Raw genomic sequence first — 18634 nt, 5'->3', positions numbered from 1 at the left:
AGAGCCTTGAGAAATACATTTCTGTTGTTTAAACCACCCAGTCTCTAGTATTGGGTTGGCCAGAAAGTTCGTTCTGGTTTTTCCGTAAAACCCAAACGAACTTTTTGGCCAACCCAAGTTTGTTATAGTGGCCCAAGCTGATACCAACTATTGATGCTTTTCTTCCCTCTGGTCCAGACAACGAGCTTCATGAAAGCAGTTTCTTGTGAGTGGTGCTGCTCAGTAACCATAGCACTTTGGCCTGCACAGGTAGGAGGCACAACCAAGTAATTTGTGAAATAACAAATGGACTTGTGTTCTGGCTCGGCCGTAGAGCTGAGGCTCTCAGCCTTGGCTACACATTAGAGTCACCCACGGATCCTGCAAACTCTTGATGTCCTGGGTACACCTGGACAAATGAGGTCAGTTTCCAGGGATGAGGGCCAGACATGCTAGCATTCAAAACCTCCCAGGTGTCTCTGATGCGCAGCCAGGATGAGACCCAGACCCCTAAAGCTAAATGGGTGAAGTACCGAGGTGATGGGTCCCCACCTAAAAGTAAAGACACCAAGTCCTCCCTCCTGTTGCAGAGCTGAGTGGCCTGCTGTATGGGTATCAACAGGAGGAAGGTTGAGGGGCAGGGAAGGCAGTACATCGTCTCAACAAACCAAAACAAAATAAACAGCATCAAACTCATAAGAGCACATTTTATTTGAGGCAAAGAAAAGTCTAGCTGAAAGGATTACAGTTCCAAGCAATCAAAATGCAATTGTTAGAGGCACTATTTTGATTTTGTAAATTCAATTTAGAAAAGGGTATTGGGTTGTGCTTTCCCCAGATGGACAAGAAGAAGGGCAAAGAAAACTGAAGAGACTTCTAATCTACTGATTCTGGTCTTCGGACCCAACACCAAGCTGGCTGAGCCCTCGTTGGTTCATCTGTAAGTCGCTGACCCACCGCTGAGGGACACAGGCCAAACTATACTACACACAATAAAAGTGAGGCGGGGAAAAGCAGGTCACCTGGGGAAGGGCAGGCACCCACAGCTTCAAAACTCCTCATGAAAGGGATAATCCTTGTGGGCGGCACAGCTATCAGGAAAAAACAGAAACACATTAGCTTTTTGACGAAGAGACTTTGACCATAACAAACTTCAAAAAGTCAGAAATGGTGTCTCATTTAGGTAGAAAGAGAGGCCTCAGAGGGCACGACCCTCTTCTGAGACTGCAGATCCTGGGTCTGCCCTTGGGGTCATGGCCCACCTTCCAGTCCTCTGCCAGGGGGCTCTCATCCATCAGCACCTGTGTGATGGACACCACCCTCCCTGTGTGCCCAGCACTGTGCCTAAGGTGTGCAGGGCGGCAAGACACGATTCCTGCCGCCTGGTAACTCAGTCTAGTTGCAGGACCAGAGAGCACCTATTGCCTTAAACAGTAAGAGGGTGATAATAACATAAGAGATGTTAACAAGTCTGCACGCATGACACAGCAAGTGCTCCGAACACGTGGAACAAGAAGCCACTGTCACCTCCAAAACCTCCTGGTACCAGTGGGAGCTGAAGTGAGGCCAGGAGAGTAGTTGAGGATTTGCTACAGGAAACACAGGGAGAGGGGACAGGCTGGACGTCGAGCTGGGGGTGGACTGATGCAGGCATACGTGTTGGCCAAGGTTCACAGTCCCATCTGCAGGGCCAATGGCCTGTGTTGGGAATGTAATGGCAACAGCGTTGGGAAGTCTGGCTGGGCAGAGTGTGAAAGGCCCAGGGTGAACCCTGCTTGGGGCATACAACTCCCACTCAAATATTTAGGCAATTCAAAAGTTCCCCATGGATTTTTTTTTTTTTGGCATCCTATCAAACCTGAGAAATATAACACTGCCATTAGCCACAGGGGCTCAGTATAGCAATAGATGCCAAACTGTGGCAGTGTGGATGTACGTATGTATGTGTACATATGGTTAGAAAAAGCTTCCTAGGTGACCTGGGGATGTTGCAGCCAGACGCTCCCTCCCCGCTCCAATCCTAACCCATTAAACATCAGTGGCCACAGGATAATCTAAAGCTGTTTCTAGAATAGCACTAGAGAGTAGAAGGAGTCTATACATAAAGGGGCCGAAAAGAAAACCCCTGTGGTTTGTCTGCCCTTCAATATGCTGCGTCAGCAGCAGGAAGGGAAAAGGAAACTGAATGAACGATCAGTGATTCTCAAAGCAGAACAGATGTAACTTGGCGACTGATTCACTTCTCTCTTCTCTCTCCCTTGCCCGCCAGATCAAAAATGATTTTAATGTCTAAAGGGTAAGCACCATTAACACAAACAGGGACATCAGAAAGGGCCCGTGGTAAACTCTGCTTCTGGCCTATTCCGAATCTGAGGCCATGGCGTGGCAGCAACACACTCACAGGCATGTGCTTGAACGAAGCTCAGGAGAGAGTTATCGGCCAAGATGCAAACCTGGCGAACACCTGCCAGGGCGGTGGGAAGCCACCAGCGGTGCAAACCCAGAACTGGAGAGAGAGCAGAGGCTGGAAGGAGAGAGCTAGCACCCGAGCCGGCCTTAGGGAATGCTCAAATTTTGCTTAGAAGAGTAACTACTTGAGAAGAAGAGAAGAAACAGAGAAGTCGGACGATAAAAATCACGAAAGAGGAGGTTCTTAGTCTCCACTGTGAAGTGGGGAGATTCTTCTTGAAAGCAGAAAATGAGTTTTAAACTTTATGGAGTTAATGCAGTGGTGCAAAAACGAAAAGAGAAAAAACCACCTTGCTTGTCATCTCCCTCAGATTCCACACTACAAGTCAGAGGGAATATAAGGAACCAGCACATATATAGCTGGAGGGGCCGAGTGATTCTCAGTCACATGGTTTAATCGCTGTCGGAGCTGGGATGATCACGAGCCCCAAGCACCATGGTCTTCCAACTAGAACCCTTTCATTAGTCATTAGAGATAAGGAGTCACATGCAAATTTTTCCAAGAAGGCGGGGCACGAGCCACCTGGGATCATCTGGTTTCAGATGTGCCACTAAAATTTGAAAACTAAAAGTCAATATATGTGGTTACTGCAGGTTAGGCCAACAGTGCATGGGAGCGGGAGAAGACATCTAGGGCAGAGCTCCCTGCATTTCCCGGGGGGCTGAGTGCGGCTCAGCTGACACAGTGTAAATGTTTCCTGCTGTACACGGAGGAGAAGGCAAGTTAACAGGCAAGGTAACATGCACAAGTCAGAGCCGCTGCAATAGCAGGACTTGGACAGGGAGGCCTCCAGGCGTTATTCTTTCATCTGCAGCACCTGATACCCTCCTGGGGCTCTCCCGGGACTCACCTCACCAAGGCACAGACCCTCCAGTTCCTGTTGTAGCTGAGTAAGGTGGTCATGTCTGCACTGCTGAGTTCAAAGTCAAAGACCTAAAAAGAAAAAACAAAAACAAAAAACCAACCTTCCAATAAGCTCTGTAAACAGCTATCAAACACAGAATAGGGAAGCATACAAGCAGCTCCAGGAAGGATCACTGATGAGATGTTGCCTGGAGTGCGGAGGGGCAGGAAGGTAGACTAAACTCAGAGAAAGTTTCTTACATGACTATTCAGAGAACGCACATGTTTTGTCTGGGTACTATGTGAACAATGAAAACAGACCTTCCCTTCCAGAACCTCCGAACAAAATGATACTTTTTCTTCCATTCATTTCAAAACCTCTGCCGACCGCTTCCACTGTGATAAGCACCGGGGGAATACAGTGATGGGTAAGAAGTGTCTTTGCCTCAATTTACAATGAAGCAAAGGACGAGGTAATTCAACAGCTATGCTACAGGGAATAATTAGCTGCGCACTGCAGGAAAGAGGCTCCACAAAGCACGCAGGGAATCCAGAGGAATCAGGAAGGAATTCCAGCTGGGAAGCTGAAGGATGTGGTCAAAGGAGATGCCATTTGAGATGGGCCTAAGAAGCCAGATAAGGTCTTGACAGAGAAGACGAGAAAGGCGTATCAGGTGAACTTTGCCTACCCCAGGACCAGAGGAGGGCCCTCAGCTTGGATGATCGCGGAATGTGCAGAAAGAAAGCCTGCTGCATACTCTGTGATCACAACCGTGCAAAAATGTGCAGACTACACAGTAAGATGCAAAATAATTATGTTAGTACTAGAGATTAGTCATTTTATAATGTTTCTTTTCTAACCCCTTGAAAACATAAAATATGAAACAAAAAATGCATCTCTAGCAGGATATGTGTTTCTCATGGTCACCGTTTTACCACTTTATTTATCTCCTCCACCCTCCCCAGGCCCCAGGGACCAGCAGCACGTGTTACAGCCACAGCCTGGCCAGTGGAACAGGCAAGAATCAGCTGCTTGCTATGGAAACAAGAGCTGCTGGGAACCAGGGCTCAGGTGAAGACAGAGCGGGTCCGGGCAAAGCTGCTCTGCTCAGTGACAGCAGAGGCTCACGGGCGCAGGGACCCTCCTGGAGAGCTCTTCTCCCAGCCCAGCCCCCAACACTGGTATGAGAGGCAGGCAGGCAGGAGGTGCCAGGAGGTCTGCTCTGCTCTGGCAGGTGCTCGGAGAGAACACCTCACTGGTGCCCTGTAAGGTCTGTGCAGGCCTCGGACTTACCAGCACAGCAGTGTTTGCTGAGTGCTTATGAAGGTACCAAGCATTGCGTGAAGCCCTTCGGTGCATCTTTTTTAATCTTCATGACAACTCTTGAAATAGGTACTATGTTACAGATGGCGAAACTGAGGCACAGTAACTAACGGAGCCCTGAGGCAAACCCAGGGAGCATCACTCAAGAGCAACATTTCTTGGCAAATGATGAGTTCCCCGAGGAGCCTCAGCACAGGTGTGTGCATGCAGAGCGGGGCCCGAGGCCAGGGCCTGCCGGGCGTAGCACCGCCTCCCAGAGAAACCACTGTCCCTAGTCCACAGTGGGCTCCCTGCCACTCCAAGAGGAGACGGGGGGAGGGGGGGGGCCACACACGACAATCCAGAGGCCCTGTGAAGAACTGGCCCCTCCTCCACTGAAGAGACCCTGGGCCGACCAGCCAGGACCTTTTACCTGGAAGTTCTCAGCAATGCGTTCAGGCGTCACAGACTTGGGGATCACGATCAAGTTCCTCTGCATGGGGAACCGGATCAGAACCTGTGAACAGAGGTGCCGAGTGCGTCCATATACCAGGAGCTCTACACTTTCATCTCACCTAATCTTACACACCCATCACCTGGAGAAAGAAACCCCAGAACTTCACAGCGAGGAAACCAAGGCTCAGAGGTGATGGGGTCATGCCCAGCAAGGGGGAGGGGAGACACTCAGGATCTGACCCCCCGAGCCCCACTCTCAGCCTCCTTGCCACGTGCTTCCGCATCTCCCGGGTACATTACTCCCTGTCTTGGAACTCGCTCTACCATTTGGGAGCGCTCAGCTGATCACGAGTGGCCTTCTATGAGTACAGAGACGGGTGTTCCCAAACAGTGCTGAGTGCTGACCCTCGTGCCAGCCCTCGGAGGTAGAAGGGCAGGTCCGATTATCCCCAGACCACAGGCAGTCTTCTAAGTCCCTTTCCACCACACACTCCAGGACCCGAGCCACACATCCAGGGAGCGCTTGACAGGGCTCGGTCACTCTCCCCCCCCCGGCTAATGGGAACCACCACCACGAATGCAGGAAGTTCTGGGAACAGTCATGAGCGCCTGGAAATGGCTGTACCTGGGCTGTGGTTTTATTGTGTTTGTCTGCAATCGCTTTGATCCTGGGATCCTCCAGTAGGGAAGGGTCCTCGGGCTTGGCCCTGGAGACAGAAACACGGTCTGCGTGAGCAACCATCATCGCCACCACTCCAGGCAGCCGGCAACCCTAACCCTAACCCTCATCGACCTTGGAGGGCAGCCTGCCTGTCTTCTGATTCAGAGCTCAGTTACAAACTCCCAACCCGTTGGAAAAAGAGTAGGCATCTTGCTACTGGAAACACCAACCAGGAAACCCAACAGGAGGCTCCTGGGGAGGTCTGCCCATCAGCCCCAGAAGCATTTTCCTTGATGCTGGATTTTTCTCTGTAGCCATTTCTAATCGTCACTAGCTGACAAGAGAACACAATCCCGTGGAAACTCACCAGGGCCTGTCGGGAGAGCCAAGGGGACTGTAGGCAGTCACTACAATGCCTTTGGACTGGCAGTACTGGATTAACTTCTCCTGAGTGAGGTACGGGTGGCACTCGACCTGCAGATGCAAACAGGAGGGCTGATGGTGCCACGGTGGGCACGGGCCATGGGACACACAGGAAGTCTACCCATGCTAAGCCCTTCCCTCCCCAGACATAAAGTTATATGTAACCAATGTCCCAACTCCTAGATAAGCTGTTAACAACTGTCTCTGTTTCCCAGCAACTGTCCTTGACATTAACGAGAATAATCTTGTTACTGTCGCCATGGGCCCTGAGGGTTTTTCTGGCTTTGGCCATTTATCAACTGTGACAGGTCTGAGGATCTCAATGTCTGCTCACAGCTCATCTCAAGACCCTGAGTCTTCACAAGGCAGGCTCAAACCCGTTCTCTCCTGCAAGTTTCACTCCCAGATGTGTCACTATCTTTCTGAGCCATAAATCAGGACTCTGCCAGCGCCCAGGGACCTGCCTCCCGGCTGCGCCCCAGGTGACACGGACAGAAAGTAACTGGTAGGATCACACAGTAACAAACAGGCAGAGTGGCTTCCCTGCCGGATGTTACCTGGTTAACCGCCGGCTTATATTTTAAGCCAGGTTTGTTTAAGATCTTCTCCACCTGGAGATGGTTGAAGTTGGAGACTCCAATAGCTTTCACCAGCCCTTCGTCCACCAGCTCTTCCATGGCCTAGAGACCAAAGAGGGTCTGCTTGCTGCTGACATGTGCCCAAAAGGACAAGGGTCAGAAGCACCTCTCGCACCAGACAACTTACCAGGTCCTGACCTATTCGGTGATAGCAAATTAGATCTTTGGGAAGACAAGAGGCACCAAGACAAAAGCCAGGTTGGCTTTAATGAGACAGGAAGAGCAAAAAACAGAGAGTAACAATTACAGCGAAAGAAATGGCAGAGCCGGGTATTCACACCTGGCCCCTCGCAAGGAGACTGGGGAGCTGGCAAGGAAGGGGAGGCCAAGCCAGGGGCTGCCTTACCGTCCAGGTGTCCACAAAATCGTTGTCACTGGGAACCACGTTGCCATCCCCATCCAATGGGAAAAAGTCCTTCCCAGGCTGTGGTAACAATCAAAGACAATCAGTAACAGACCTGCATAGATCTGCTGGGGGAGCTGCATCTTTGAAAGCAAAGTTCTAATACAATTATTCTAAGCTACAATAGCTGGCTACGGTTTTAGAGGATAATCAAGAGCAAATCCGTGTCAGTGTGAAGAAGAAACGGCAGACAACTCCTGGGCTGGTGCTGACCATCAGGTGGAGATGGACAATTCTCGGTCAGTGAGATGAACCCTGCTGTGGATGGCAGTATGTGCGTGGGCAGGGAGGACTCAGGACCAGGATTCACAGGGCCCATGTCCTGGCTGGATCCAAACCTACAAAACCACCACCTCACCGAGCCTTGCCAGCTTACTGTGAAAAAGGTTGAAAGTAAGGCCTCGATATACCACAGTGCAATAAAATAAGAGTTACAGGGTAAAAACCTGCATGCCTTCAAGCTGGCTGACAAAGCAGAAAACTGAGCCCTGTGGCTAGAAAGGAGGCAAAGGACATAATAACTCTAGAGCTTTTTGTGAAGAGGCAGGCTGCCAAGGTTTACCCAGCTTCCGCAGGATGGGGAGTGTGTGGAATGTAGAAACACGCACAAACATGCACAGGGTATGAATGGGTATGTGTGTAGGTGCCTGAGGCGGGGGGGGGGGGGGGCGGTCACTAATGACATCTTATGGCCATGGGCAGGAGTGTCACCTGAGCCATGTTCACTGTCACAAAGTTTCAAATTATACAATCACCAAATGACAAAGAGCAGCATTCTTCAAACTCTGAAATGTGCATGTGAGTCACCTGAGGTTCAGATTCAAAGGGCCTGGGTGGGGCATGAGACTGAGTTCTAACAAGCTCCCAGGTGATGCCATTGCTGCCGGTCCAGGGACCATACCTTGAGCAGAGCAGCAAGGACACACACAGACTGTGTACCTGCTCACGACCTGCTAACAGGAGAGGGTGATGCCACAGGCTACACCTGAGCCCTGGGTACCTACCTTGAAGCCAGTGGGCCAGTGAATAAGGTAGAGGTCCAGGTAGTCCAGCTTCAGGTCACTGAGCGTCTTCTGGCAGGCGCCTTTCACCAGGTCCTTCTCATGGAACGTGCACCACAGCTGAAGCCAGCGAGAGAACAAGTCTTACCCTGCGTGCCAGAAGCGCTTTCCCGGCCGGGAGCCAGACAGCTCGGGGACAGAGAACTTGCTTTCCTCTCCCCACAACCCACCCACTTCACTGTGACGCTGTAAACAGTGGGGAGGGAGATTCCATTTCACACGTGGATCCTAACTCTTCCAAAGGAAGGGAGGGTGATCAGATCAAGGAAACCTTTCACAAGGACCAAACTGAAGGCACCAAGTAGAATGGACAGGTCAGCAAGCCAGCCCCAGGCTCTAAACATGAACTCTCTGGCCCACTCTCCCACAGGCTGGTCTTCGTGGAGCCAGCCTCACCCTCCCACCCGGTGTCCTTTGGGCACCACCAGCCTCTGGGTGAAAGACAGTGGCCAGCGGCAGAGATCAGTCTGCAGATGGGAACCAAGTACCGTCCTCAAAGATAACTCCCTGGAAAGGGGGCGCCAACCCACTGCTTTGGCCACATCAGCAAGGGGCTCCAACCAATGGGTCCGGGCGGAATGACCATCCAACAGACAGGCGGCCACAGACGGGCGAGCCCTAGAGCCCTCATGGCCTTGAGTCAACACACTTCCCCTGGAAGAACTGCCTGCCGGGTGATAACCGCAGCTGTATTAGGAGGCCCCAGAGTGTGGTCGTGGCCCCTAAGCTAACGCTGCCCCTGGATGAATGTGGACGAGAACCCTCCCTCAGGCTCCCCTGCAGAGCGGGGTACCTTGCTGACGATGAAGAGGTCCTCACGCTTCACCACCTGCTCCTGGAGCTTCTCCTGGATGGCCAACCCCACCTCGTTCTCGTTCTGGTACACGTGGGCACAGTCAATGTGACGGTATCCAAGGTCAATCGCTACCTTCACAGCCTCCGTCACTTTGCCCGGAGGGGACTGAAAGAAACAGGAAATGGAAGCCATGGGGATAAAACCAAAAATGAAACAAAACACACAGTGTGCACACAACCCAGAAGCAAGGGCAGCAGGAACCCACGGCTCCTCAGGGACTCCTACTTCTTTTAAGACTAGCAAAGGCAGGCCACGGCAAGTGTCTGAACATCCTGAGGTGAGATGCAACGTTGCTTCATTTTAGGAAAATCTGACAACCACTTACTAGCGGTACAGATCACCTTAATTAGATGGGCCAAAGCCTCTCACTTCCTTGTTTCTTCAGAACCCATTGACGGTATAAAAAATCCCCCACTCTCTGGATCTATTAGGTTCCCAAGACAATAAGGAATACCATTTCCTTCAAACAGCTCTAAATATTTCAGAAGCGCTGTAAATATTCACTCCAATTCCCGTTTGGTTCCCGAGTTCCGTGAGTGAATGCCTACGATTTATTTTCTCCTTCCACTCGTGGATTCTGGTATTGGCCATCACTTGTTTTTAAGCAGTTTTGAGTGTATCAAAGTCAGGAACATTACTGGTGCAGATTCAAAGGCCTGTGCTCCAATCTCACTGTGTAAGAATCTGCTTTAAGAGGTGGAGGTGGGAGGTGGGCCCTCAGAGGTATTAGCAGACAGAAATGAGTTGACAGGAGGGGGAAATGGGAGCTGTGGAAGACCATATGGTTTGTGGTCAGAGCGGCAAAAAGACTGAACGCGCCGCGCCTGCCCTGACCATCTGCGCGTCTGAGTGAGCGGGACAGGCGTGGGGAGCGCCCCCAGCACCCAGTCTGGCCGCACAGACACTCATCTCCGCGATGCTCCTCTCAGACCAGAAAGGTGGAAAGCAAACGCGTGTGCATCAGACTGTTGCATGCATACAGCGCATTCCTCTGGAGAGCTGGGGTAGAAAAGAATGACCAGGAAAACTCCCCAGGGCCATGAGCAGCTGCAGACATCTGCTGTTTTGACATGGGCTGTTGTGTACAGGCCAGGGCAGAGGAGCGGGGGACCCTCGCCCAGCTCTCTGGCCACCACGGAGGGAGTAGGGGGCGTGGATAGGTGATGCTGACCTCAGGTATGAGATCAGAAAACATCTTCAGACAATCTGGTAACCTCCTAGTTCCCTGGAGGACCCAAGAAGCTACACCTGCAGCCTTCCCCCCACCCTTCTCGGTTAAAGGAACAGAGCACGGAAACCTTGGCATAACCGGAACGGAGTAAGTACCACGGCCTCCTTGGGGCGTCCTGGGCACAGCTGCTGCTGAGAGCAGAGCACACCCCTCCCCAGGAAAGAGAACAGGTAAGGAGACCCAGCCGGGGAACTGGCTGCCGGCGCAAGTCAACTCTCTTCAGGCTTGATGGCGCCCTGACTGGATTTCTCTGCGGGCCTGTACTGTACCAGTCCAGCACCTCACTGCCACCAACCCTGGGCAGAGGGGCAGGAACCTTTCCCGGGCCCAGCCCAGACACACGCTGCATCTGCCACAGCGACTGGCGCAGGGCCAGAGACATGACCCCAGCCAGGCCCATGAGACTCAATCTTTGGACTTCAGCTGATGTTACCAAGACAAGATTTCCTTCTGCTGGGGTCCCGGTGCTGGAAGCATGTGAGCCAGGAGCTGCTAGAGGAAAGTGGGGTTGAGGGACAGATGAGGGTTGGTGAGAGACGGCTCCTGGGCACATCTTTTATAGCCTTGAATCTGGTACACCTGACATCATTTTGTAAGTCAATGAATCCCCACCCGGACACATTTTTTTTTTTCCTGCTGAAGATTAAATTGGTTGTTCAGTTCCTTGGAACCAGAAGAGTACAGAGTAGGATAATCAAGGCTGCTGAACAATTGACAAAAAAAGTTAAAAACACGTTCTTGTGATGTTTTTATAGAGAAGCCAAGGACAGAAATGACCTTCAAGAGAAGAAGCTACAGCTCCCTGACCCTTCCCTGGACAGAGGGCTGATTAGCGAGAGAAGCACGTGCTGGGAAGCTAAGCCCAAACTGCTTTCAAAGGGGAAAGAAAGCAGAAGCGAGGACTGTCACGCATTTTACAAATTAAATTTGTAAAAGCTGTGGCAATTCATAAAAAGACTCTTGAGAACGGGTGCTACATGCCAGCCTCCCCTTTTCAGAGACACCTTTGCAGCAGTGGGGACTAAGGCTGCCTGCGGCCACCGGCTCTGTGTACAGCCGGGAGCCAATGGCTCTCACCTGGGCTGGCCGGGCCAGGCCCGCCTCTGGGACAGGCATGCCGGTTGCTAGAAGGCTTGTACCAGGGCAGATATGTAACAAAATGGAACCTGCCCCGTGCGGTGTTTAGCCCACAATGGCTCAAACTGAAAATAACAACAGCTGCCATTTGTTATGGGTCCATTTTCACTAGTTTTAAACGTATTATTGAATTGAACCTTCACCACGACCCTGGTAGATACTGTTATCTCTGTGGAAAAGGGAACTAAGGTGCAGAGAGGTTACGAGACTGGCCATGATGGTGCAGTAAGATGTCAGGATTCAAACCCTGGCACGAGGTGGCACGAGGACCTGAGAGCCAGCCTCTGCTGAGAGGTCTGTGTACTCTGGGGTGGACCCCAAGAGGCTGTGAGACACTGGTCAGGGAGAGGACAAGTCTCCTGGGCTTGGAAAATCATCCTCTGAGATGAAAATATACCAGAATCCACAAACTATGTTCAATACTATCTCAATCAAGAGCCCTTCCCCCAGAGACTAAACTAACTTCCCTCATCACTTTAAGATACGGTAAAAAATGACTCAATAAACTTGGGAATGCTAACATACAATTACACCATCTCCCCATCCCATGTCCACATCGAAAACTGCCCATGGAAGGCAGGGGTCCAGACTGAGACTTTGAAAGGAAAACAAATCGTAAAGATCTGTTTCCATACATCTAATAGGAAATCTGCAGAAAACCAGTAGAGGAAACACCCAAGTTATAAATAACCAAATTATACAAATCCTTTAAATTTATTTTAAAATAATAATAATACAAATCCTACAGACAAAATCGTGTTTGAAATTCATTTCTGCCACTAATCTGCCCTGTGACTTGGCCACATGCACCTATTCCCATTCCCCTCAGACCTTACAGCTCCAAAGCTCTCACTCGGGTAGCAACTTAATGATGTTCTGGGCTGATGGCACCAAGTGACAGTGGTGACAAGTCTCTGCCCCTGAGGCCACCATCAGCTTCACAAACTGGGCCTATTTTCTTTTTATATAACACTCCCAGGAAAACTACTGTCAGTCTCTCTCTCTCTCTCTCTCACCCTTTAAACACCTAATCATCTTCGACTTTGCTTGCGGCCCATGCACGTTACTTTAAGATAATATCCCTCCCTCTATTCCCTCTGCAAGTCAAAAACAAAAAACAACAACAAAAACACCACAGATCCAAAGAAGAAAGGTTATAAAACAATGTCATTGGTAAAAACAAAGTATCTCAGAGATTGAATCCTCTGCAGTTTTAACGTGGGGATTTCTGGGAGGAAAGGACTGTGTCCTTTCAGACATTTTTTTTTTTTTGAAATTTTCTCGTTAGCAGGTATCGCTTTTGTAATGAAGGAGGTGGATAGGGAACAAAGGAAACTTCACTGTGGGGAAGAAAAACCATCCTGGGTAAGAAGTATGAGAACAGTGTGCCAATGGTAACCCTGGAGCAAGAAACAGATAACCATAACTTTTTATTTTTTTATTTGTTTTTTTAAATTTTTGGCTGCGTTGGGTCTTTGTTGCGGTGCACAGGCTTCTCATTGTGGTGGCTTCTCTTGTTGCAGAGCACAGGCTCTAGGCACGTGGGCTCAGTAGTTGTGGCTCGCAGGCTCTAGAGAGCAGGCTCAGTAGTTGTGGCACACAGGCTTAGTTGCTCCGCGGCATGTAGGATCTTCCCGGACCAGGGCTCGAATCCGTGTCTCCTGCATTGGCAGGTGGATTCTTAAGCACTGAGCCACCAGGGAAGTCCCCAACCATAACTTTTGATGTGAACTTAGATTAATAAATAGGGCATCAACCTCTAAGGCCTTGTAAACTAACGTATTCCGGAAAAGCTGTCACTGAAAAACACTGTTTAACCTCTTCTGATTAAACCAGCTTTTCTTCAGAGAAACCCAACCTGCATTTAAGAGAAACTAAGCTTATTTCTTATTACTGGTTTTGTTTAAATACTATGTCACAATATAATTTTCTGTTTTTCATTGTAAATATAAAGCATTTTAACTAGATGCATGTTAAACAGACACCTGTGACCTAATTTCTCAAAATGTATTCCAGGTTCCAATTAATTTACTTAGAATCTTCTGGAAGAGGAGTTGGCAAACTTTTTCTGAAAGCGGCCAGACAGAAAATATTTTAGGCCTTGTGGGCCAAATGGTCTGTCATAACCGCTCAACTCTGCTGCTGCAGCAGCACAAAAGCAGTCATAAAAGACATGTAAAGGAATGAGATGTGTTCTAATAAAACTTTATTTACAAAAACAGGCTGTGGCCTGCGGTTTACCAACCCCTGAGCTGCTGGAAGAGCATACAAAGAAATGGGGATTAGGCAACAGTCCCAGCCTTGATTTGTCCTAACTCCTATTCACAAATAACATTCTGGCTTCCAATTCAGCCCCTCCATAATAAAAAGGTATTCTGATATTGAACGCAGATATTCTGGGGACTAAAAGGGTTTCAGCCCCTGCTCTAATTTAATCAGTTGACAATACAGTCCCAATCAACTTGGGGTAAACCTGAGCGAGCTGGGCCTGCTCGCCTCTCGCCTGCCCTGTGCTTACACACAACGCTCCCACTCCGCACAGCTGGGAGACCTGGGTCTGGCAGCTTTGTATCAACAAGGCTTAAAATCTGCCACACTCGTAAGGCTCCAACAACATAAGCATCTGGCAGAACCCTGAGAATGGCAACAATGTGCAATTTTTCACGTCAACAGAGATGCTTTTCATTGTTTGGTGCAGAGAAGCCAACCTCACTTGGCTTATCGTGTTCAACTATGTCCAAATTTATTTTACAGTTTAATAATGTAAACCACAATTTCCAATGATAAAGAGCATTCTGCTGAAGAATCTCTTTCATTGCCTTATCACAGGAAAACAGTCAATTCTGGCTATGGTTTTTACACCAAAGCTCATAACTCGGCTTGGCAACAAACACAGACCAACTTATGAAACCAAGATTAACTTCCTCCCGCTCAACATGAATCAATCTGTCCTGAATTCCAAGACATCACTGTCTCCACTTGGTTGAGATGGGGATGGACCAGGAATGGCCCTGGGCAGGCAGGTCTTATTTAAGTATCTTTGCCTTTGAAGAGCTCCAGGTGTAGGCCTGCAGGGAGATGAGGCTGGTGAACAGAAAAACAAGCTACTGTTTTAGCTCCAGTGCCAGCACCTCTGCCCTCTCCCCTCTTCCCCTGGCCGGGATCTCAGGCCGTCATGAGCTTGCCTTGAGTTCTTTCTCAGCATTTTCTCCTATTCTTAAAGGAAGTGATATCACCCTCAAAGAGGCAAAAACTGGTTTATCGGCAGCAAAAAAAAATCTTAGCTTATAAAACGGTTTGTGGCCCGCCAAAGAGCCAATGGACACAGACAGGTGTACAGTCTATCTGTGATGTTGAACTTTACGGTGGGGGGGGGGCTAGAAATTAGGGGAAAATGTCTCAAAGGCTCCTGGGTGCGGGCAGATACAGAGATAATGGAAAAGAGATGGAGAAACTCTATCTCCATTCCTAGGTTTTGAGTATGTGGGTGAATTACAACGGCCATTTACCATCAACTTTTCAGCTAGGGCCAAACATTTATCAGCAACAGGACACTGGTCAGCATCAGAAGTAATCTCTGTTTTAGTCGCTTCCTGGCAATACAATGCTCATGGCTTATTTACCGTCCATTGGGGATGTCAAGCTTGCCAAGGGAAACTGCCTCTAAGCCACATGGGCTCTGAGGCAGAGATGCTCTCCCATCGGCCTGAAACCTTCACCTCCAAAGAGAGAACGGAGAGTGTGAGGACCTTCAAAGGAACAGTGATTGGAGACTCCCAGAGCCCCGCCAGGAGTCTGAAGGATACAACACAGCCACCGTCACATGGAAGATCCACAGGAACGAGGTGCTGCACCCACTCCCAGAGCCTCCCCCAGTTCTCACAAAGATAAGCAAACGGTATTTAGGTAACCCCATCTTTGTCCAGCATCTGTGAAGGAATATATATACACACACACAGGGGAAAGGTATTAAAACACTATTCATATACCTTTTTTACCTGAAAAAAAAAAAAGGAAATCTACTCCAAGCCCATACTTATACCATGTCACTGTCACCTCCCCTACCACGCCTCTACACAATTCTGTACAACATCTCCTCGCCGCCCCCAAAATCTAGTTATCTTACTTCTTCGTATTAATTCCACACATATCTTTAGGGCACCTACAATTTACCAGGCACCTTGAGCAGTGCTGTAAATAGCTGTGACCAAGGTAGACGCTACCCTTGCCCTCAATGAACTTAGTCTGCTGGAATGAATGATCTAAATGTACAGATTTACAGAGCTATCTTAACTAAATATACAGCTTTGGGGTTGGTGGGGGGAGTGTTAAGTGCTCAAGCAAATGATTTAAAACCCACTTTTATCAACTTTTACTCCTTATTTACCCCAGCCTCGTGATTTTGAAATGACGAACCTAAGGTCAGGACCATAATTTCTGAAACCGCGAGCTTAGAATAAAAATATTGGAATGCATCCCACCCAGTAAGGTTTAAGTATTGTTTTGTGGAACTTTTGTTCCAGTTACATGTGATGGTCGTTCACCATCGTAAAAACTGTAACTTGCCATTGCCAACAAAGTGTCTGTTCACATCCATTCCAAGAGAACAACCTGTGACAGATGCAATTTAACTTGGTACAATGGTCATAATTCAATTACACCCTTAGAGCCACCATTGGGCTTTTGGAAGGAAACACAAGTCACATATACTCTGATCACTTTGGCCAAGAAACACTTTCTGTGTGAGACAACTCTACGACCCTGTATTCACCCTTATATTGACAAATTTTCAATGGCAGGTTTTCGGGTTGAGGTAAGCACCATCCGCTGCTCTACTTCAAACCATTCCACGGCGCCCTCAATCCATGCAGTGTTTTCTTTTCCTTGTCTGTGTGTAAATAACCAATGCCCAATCCTATATTCAAAGTTCCAAGGAAAACCCTGGTCACAGCTGTGCAATGTAATATACAATACCCGAAGCTAACGTATAAGCGGCTTAAAATTATTGGGTTTCCCTCGGCGCCCATAATACCACCCCTCTGTGCTAATTTTCAGATACTCAGATTACCCTTTTTACTCCTAACCGTTTCTTGGGGACTCTGTGCACAGATTTCAGTGGTACCGAGGTCTCCGAAGAGTTTTACTACTGAGGGCAGCTCGCAGTTTTGCACGGGCGGGAACCTCCCGGCCCAGATTCTCCGCTCAGCACACTACACCCCGAGAGGCACGCCCGGCTCTGGGGGGCTCAGTGGCTCGCGTCTGGGGACATGTAAATAGACGGGTCCTGGGCAAACTCGTGCCGCCTAACTGAATCACCTGCAGTCTCCGAGCTTACCTTGGGACGCTTATTCCTGAGGGAGCAAAACCGGATACGATTAAGGACAAACGATTTCGAAGAAAGACAAAGGAGCGGGCGTAAGAGGTGCCGTTGAGCGAGGGACGCCGGAGCCCAAGGCTCTTTCCCCTCCATCTCTCAGGCCCCGCCCCCGACCTCCATCCTCGGGGCCACAGCGGCGGGGACACGGGAAGCCCCCTTCGTTCGGCGCCCCGTTAGTGACTTTCCAGCTGGGGTAGGATTCAAAGTGCGGCCCGCGGGTCCCAAGCACCAGGGGTTACAGGGTCGGCCGCCCATGAGGCGTTCTCAAGCCCCCCACGCAAGGCCCCTGGGCCGAAACCGCAGGCCAGCGCCCTGCCCGCCTCGGCGTCCAGGTTCCCGCGCTGCAGGCCCGATCCCGCCGGGGTCCCGGCCAGCCCAAGCGTGGCTCCTCCCAGGCGGGGCGTCCGCGGCGGGGTCGCTCAGGGTCACTGTAGGTCTCTTCCCGCCCCAGGCCGCGCCGAGCCTGAAGCGAGCCCCGGACTGCGCTCCTCAGGGTACCTACCTTCCAGGTGCCCAGCCCCAAGACGGGCATCTTTGCGCCGGTGTAGAGCACGAGGTGGTTGGCCATGACTGCTGAGCTGCGCTGACTCCGACCAGAGGACCATGCAGCGCAGGCTGTAGCGCGGTCCTTTATATAGCCGGTGAGGCCCGCAGAAGCGGCGGGTACGAGAGGCGCCCGGCTACGCAAAGGCGGCTTCTGATTGGCCCGCCCGCCAATCAGGACGCAGCGCCTCTGTTAGCCCGGGGTGGGGTGGCTCTGCCGGGAAGCTCCTCCTGCTAGGTCCTAGCGGGACCGGATTCTTTTCTAGCCGGTGGTTCGCCCACGCCCCGCGCGGCGCAGCTGGCTCAGCCAACTGCTGTGGAGCGTGGAAACGCGAATGTTTTAGCAAAAGTAACAGACTTCTCGTAAATAAGTAGCCTGGGAAGGGGTTTTTTTTTCATTTTTTAAAAGAGCGCATATGGGTACATTTGTCTATTGTTCAAGACCAGTATCGTGCTCTTTGGGAATGTGACCAAAGCCGGGTCTTTAATGTGTAGGAACACACAAACTGCTGCTGTAGTTTAGCAAACTTTGCTCTTAGAAAGGTGCACGCCAGAGAAGTGGCTTGCAATCTTGCTACAAAACATCACCTGGAGATTAGGGTTTGTCCAGCCTGTATGTAGCCTCCTAGGGCTAATTTCACCCCTAGATGTGAGCTTTGTCTGTACACACTGAGTGTGGTTCAGCAAGCCTTCCTCCAAAAGCCAGCATCTCTCGAGGTTAGAAATCCCTGATGAGCTTAATCCAGAACACAGAGAGGACATTCAGTCTTTGGTAAGTATGACTCCATCAAAGCAGCACATTTCATACATGGTAACTTAGCGAAGCTCTCTAGATGAATAAGGCAGAAACCCACAAAAGATAAGTTAACTTTAATATTGTAGCTTCAAAATACTCCGAATTAGGAGGTGCTAGATAATAAATTAATCGGCCTTAATTGGCAGGTAGGAAAACACATTAGTTTCCAAGATAACCATAGGAAAGTTGCTGGAAGACCTTTGTAGACAATTTTGGATTCTTTCCAACAACACTTCTCCATGATGCTGCACCCTACCTCAAATTTGATCTTTCTGCTCCATCTCCCTTTAATATTTCCCTTAATTATGCAAGATTGAGAACTACCTCTGCCCGGTAAATGACTCAGGAACCAGACCTCTCTAAACTCCATTCTGGTGATTTTCCATTTAGTGACTTCTAAAACGTGCCCCCCTAGGAAAAATTTATACAAAACAGACTAGCCCAGAGATTTTTTCCT

The 18634-nt window shown here is 49.7% G+C and overlaps 1 protein-coding gene across 2 annotated transcripts; it reads right to left on the bottom strand.

The window, feature by feature from the left end:
• Positions 1 to 672: 672 nt before the first annotated feature.
• On the bottom strand, positions 673 to 17474 carry AKR1B1 (aldo-keto reductase family 1 member B). Of its 2 annotated transcripts, XM_022580729.3 has the most exons (10): positions 17341 to 17474; positions 9031 to 9198; positions 8181 to 8297; positions 7120 to 7197; positions 6693 to 6815; positions 6080 to 6186; positions 5677 to 5758; positions 5029 to 5112; positions 3300 to 3382; positions 673 to 1070 (listed from the first exon to the last, which is right to left on the bottom strand). In XM_022580729.3, the coding sequence occupies exons 1-10, from the start codon at positions 17404 to 17406 to the stop codon at positions 1028 to 1030; spliced, it is 951 nt and encodes a 316-aa protein (XP_022436437.1). In that variant the 5' UTR covers positions 17407 to 17474; the 3' UTR covers positions 673 to 1027. The 2 variants fall into 2 exon arrangements, with proteins under 2 accessions (XP_022436437.1, XP_089773509.1); XM_089917383.1 differs by lacking the exon at positions 6693 to 6815.
• Positions 17475 to 18634: the final 1160 nt, after the last annotated feature.

Source organism: Delphinapterus leucas, chromosome 9, assembly GCF_059928025.1.
Source record: "Delphinapterus leucas isolate spDelLeu-1000000601 "Yukka" chromosome 9, BTC_Dleu_Yukka2, whole genome shotgun sequence".
NCBI classification, from domain to species: Eukaryota; Metazoa; Chordata; class Mammalia; order Artiodactyla; family Monodontidae; genus Delphinapterus; species Delphinapterus leucas.
Note: the sequence above shows the minus strand (reverse complement) of the source record. Positions and strands in the feature narration are given on the sequence as shown.

Coding starts and splice junctions, on each gene's coding strand:
- AKR1B1 (XM_022580729.3), bottom strand. CDS start 17,406: ATGGCCAACCACCTCGTGCTCTACACCGGCGCAAAGATGCCCGTCTTG. Junction 5,759..6,079: donor GGCTCTCCCGACAGGCCCTG/GTGAGTTTCCAC, acceptor TTCTGTCTCCAG/GGCCAAGCCCGAGGACCCTT. Junction 1,071..3,299: donor AGGGTCTGTGCCTTGGTGAG/GTGAGTCCCGGG, acceptor TTTTCCTGATAG/CTGTGCCGCCCACAAGGATT.